Here is a 2189-nt window from a genome sequence, read left to right on the forward strand (position 1 = left end):
TCGCGAGTAAAAATAGATCCAATTTTTGAAAAAATTAAGTTTTTGCGAATTGCAAAAGCAAGGCCACCGCCTTTGTTTGTTGTTCTATCTGATCTAATAATGTTAAATTGTTTAAGTATATTGAAATTAACGCGCTTTTCAGGCTTCAAGAAGGTTTCGCAGAGGAGGAGAATGTCGAATTTGTTTGAAAGTTTGTGAACTTCGGGTGTCTTGTTAGAGACACCACGACAGTTCCATTGCAGAAGATTTAATTGGGAAAGACTAGCCATTTTTGTGGGCTGGAAGAGCTAACAAAGAATGGAGGCTAGTCGTAATGTTAGAGAGAGTTTCTAAATTTTGTTTCGTAATTTCTGGTGAAGAGTTGGAAGAAATGTGAGTGATATGTGTTTTTAGTAGTGAGAGGAAAGAATTGAGTGATTCTACGATCTGGGTGTCAGAGTTAGGTGTGTGTGATTGAGTCGGGGTAGGAGAAGGAGAGGTAGATGAAGGATTCGAAAGAGCAAAACCGTTAGGCATGGAGATCTCGGATCTGCCATTGTTCCAGTTTGCAGCGAAGAAGGTTGAAGAAGAAGAGTTTTTTGGTGTTCGGTTTGTGTGAGAGTGTGGTGCTTTGTTTGTTGTCTGTTGAGAATGGTTGTTGTGAACTGTTGTCGCTTGAGAGAATAAACGTTTTTGGAGGTTAGAATTTTGTGTGAAGGTTGAAGAAGGGGCAGGTTGATCTGCCAGATCAGGAAAGTCGGAGAAGTTAAAAGCGTCCATGCGACGAGTGTTTCTTTTTGGTTTGAGGATTTCCTTTGCTTCGTCAAAGGACATTTTATGTTGAGTTGCGTAGTAGCGAACTTCTTTTTGAAACGTGAACTCTGGACATTGTTTTGACGAAGGTTTGTGTGGACCGTTACAGTTTGCACACCTTGGGGGGCCTGACGCGTTGGTGCAAGGGTTGGTATCATCATTGTGGGGGGCTGAACCGCCACATTGTTGGCATCGAGTTTTTGACCTACAGTGTTTGGCTATGTGACCAAATCGCAGACAATTCATGCACATGCGTGGGTCTGGAATGTAGGGGCGTACTGGAGATGAACCTTTATAAATTGACACACGCTCTGGAATGGTAGTTCCTTGAAAAGTAAGAAGGACGGTGGTAGAGGGTTCAAACGTAACTGTGTTTTTCTCGTCAATTTTTCTGCGGTTAAACCTCAGGGCATTGATAATTTTACAATCCTTACCGTAGTTACCAATAATTTCCGCGTTCTCTAAAATCTCTTCCGTGGAGATGTCTAGCCCGATATTGTTAATTATTCCCTGACACGTGACGAAACTCGATGGGATTATAGCTATTAGACCTTTTGATTTAAGAGTCGGATCAGAAACAATTTGGTTGGCTGCTCTGTCACCATTCATGATAACTCGGACTTTTCCGCGACCGCTTGGGTAAATTCCAACAACTTTACCGGGATAAAGATTGTGGATGATTTTACCGACTGACACATGATTCAGGTCTTTCGACGCATCGTTTGATTTGGGATCGCGCTGTAAGAAAACCGGGCAATTTCCCTTATTAGAATTTTCGTATTTGACGAGTTTGACTTCTTTTTTACCTGTCTTCTTACCGGATTGATCTGCACGCACTGTGTTAGGGTCAAGAGGCGGTTTGAATGGGTCTGGTTGATTCTCACATTTACGTTTTTTGTCCGAATCTAGGGACGATGTTGAGTTTGTCCGCGATCGAACATTTTTTGACGATTGTTGTTGATAATACAATAAATTTCTTGCAGCTCTCTGCTCCTCCGTCTCATCGGAGAAATCCATTCGGAAGTCTGAATTTTCGCTAGAGGCCATGCCTCTGCGATACGCGCGCTCAGCCACGAGGCTGGCTAACCTAAAAGGAAACGAACTACTAATAAAAGGGTTAGTACACTATGAAATAGGTACAATAAGACACGATGTGTCTTTAAAAGGGATCCCGGTTTTAATCGCGTACAATAATGAGCACCACTGAATTAAATAAAGCCCGTAAATCTATATATATTTCGTAAGCAAAATAACGCGTCCGCTCGGTAACGCATTCCTTACGGAACTTTTATCCCTTGGTCCATGGCAGAATCTTTGCGCATGCCCTGTTATAGAGTTTGTAAAGTCTATGAAGTTTTTAGAATCACAACACTAACACTGCACTGCACTAATACACG

The 2189-nt window shown here is 42.0% G+C and overlaps 1 protein-coding gene across 1 annotated transcript; it reads right to left on the reverse strand.

Moving 5' to 3' along the window:
• Positions 1-261: 261 nt before the first annotated feature.
• LOC122498038 lies at positions 262-1839 on the reverse strand. The gene has a single exon (XM_043605534.1). The coding sequence runs from the start codon at positions 1837-1839 to the stop codon at positions 262-264; it is 1578 nt and encodes a 525-aa protein (XP_043461469.1).
• Between the last annotated feature and the right edge of the window lie 350 nt (positions 1840-2189).

Source organism: Leptopilina heterotoma, unplaced genomic scaffold, assembly GCF_015476425.1.
Source record: "Leptopilina heterotoma isolate Lh14 unplaced genomic scaffold, ASM1547642v1 Lhet_14, whole genome shotgun sequence".
Taxonomy (NCBI): domain Eukaryota; kingdom Metazoa; phylum Arthropoda; class Insecta; order Hymenoptera; family Figitidae; genus Leptopilina; species Leptopilina heterotoma.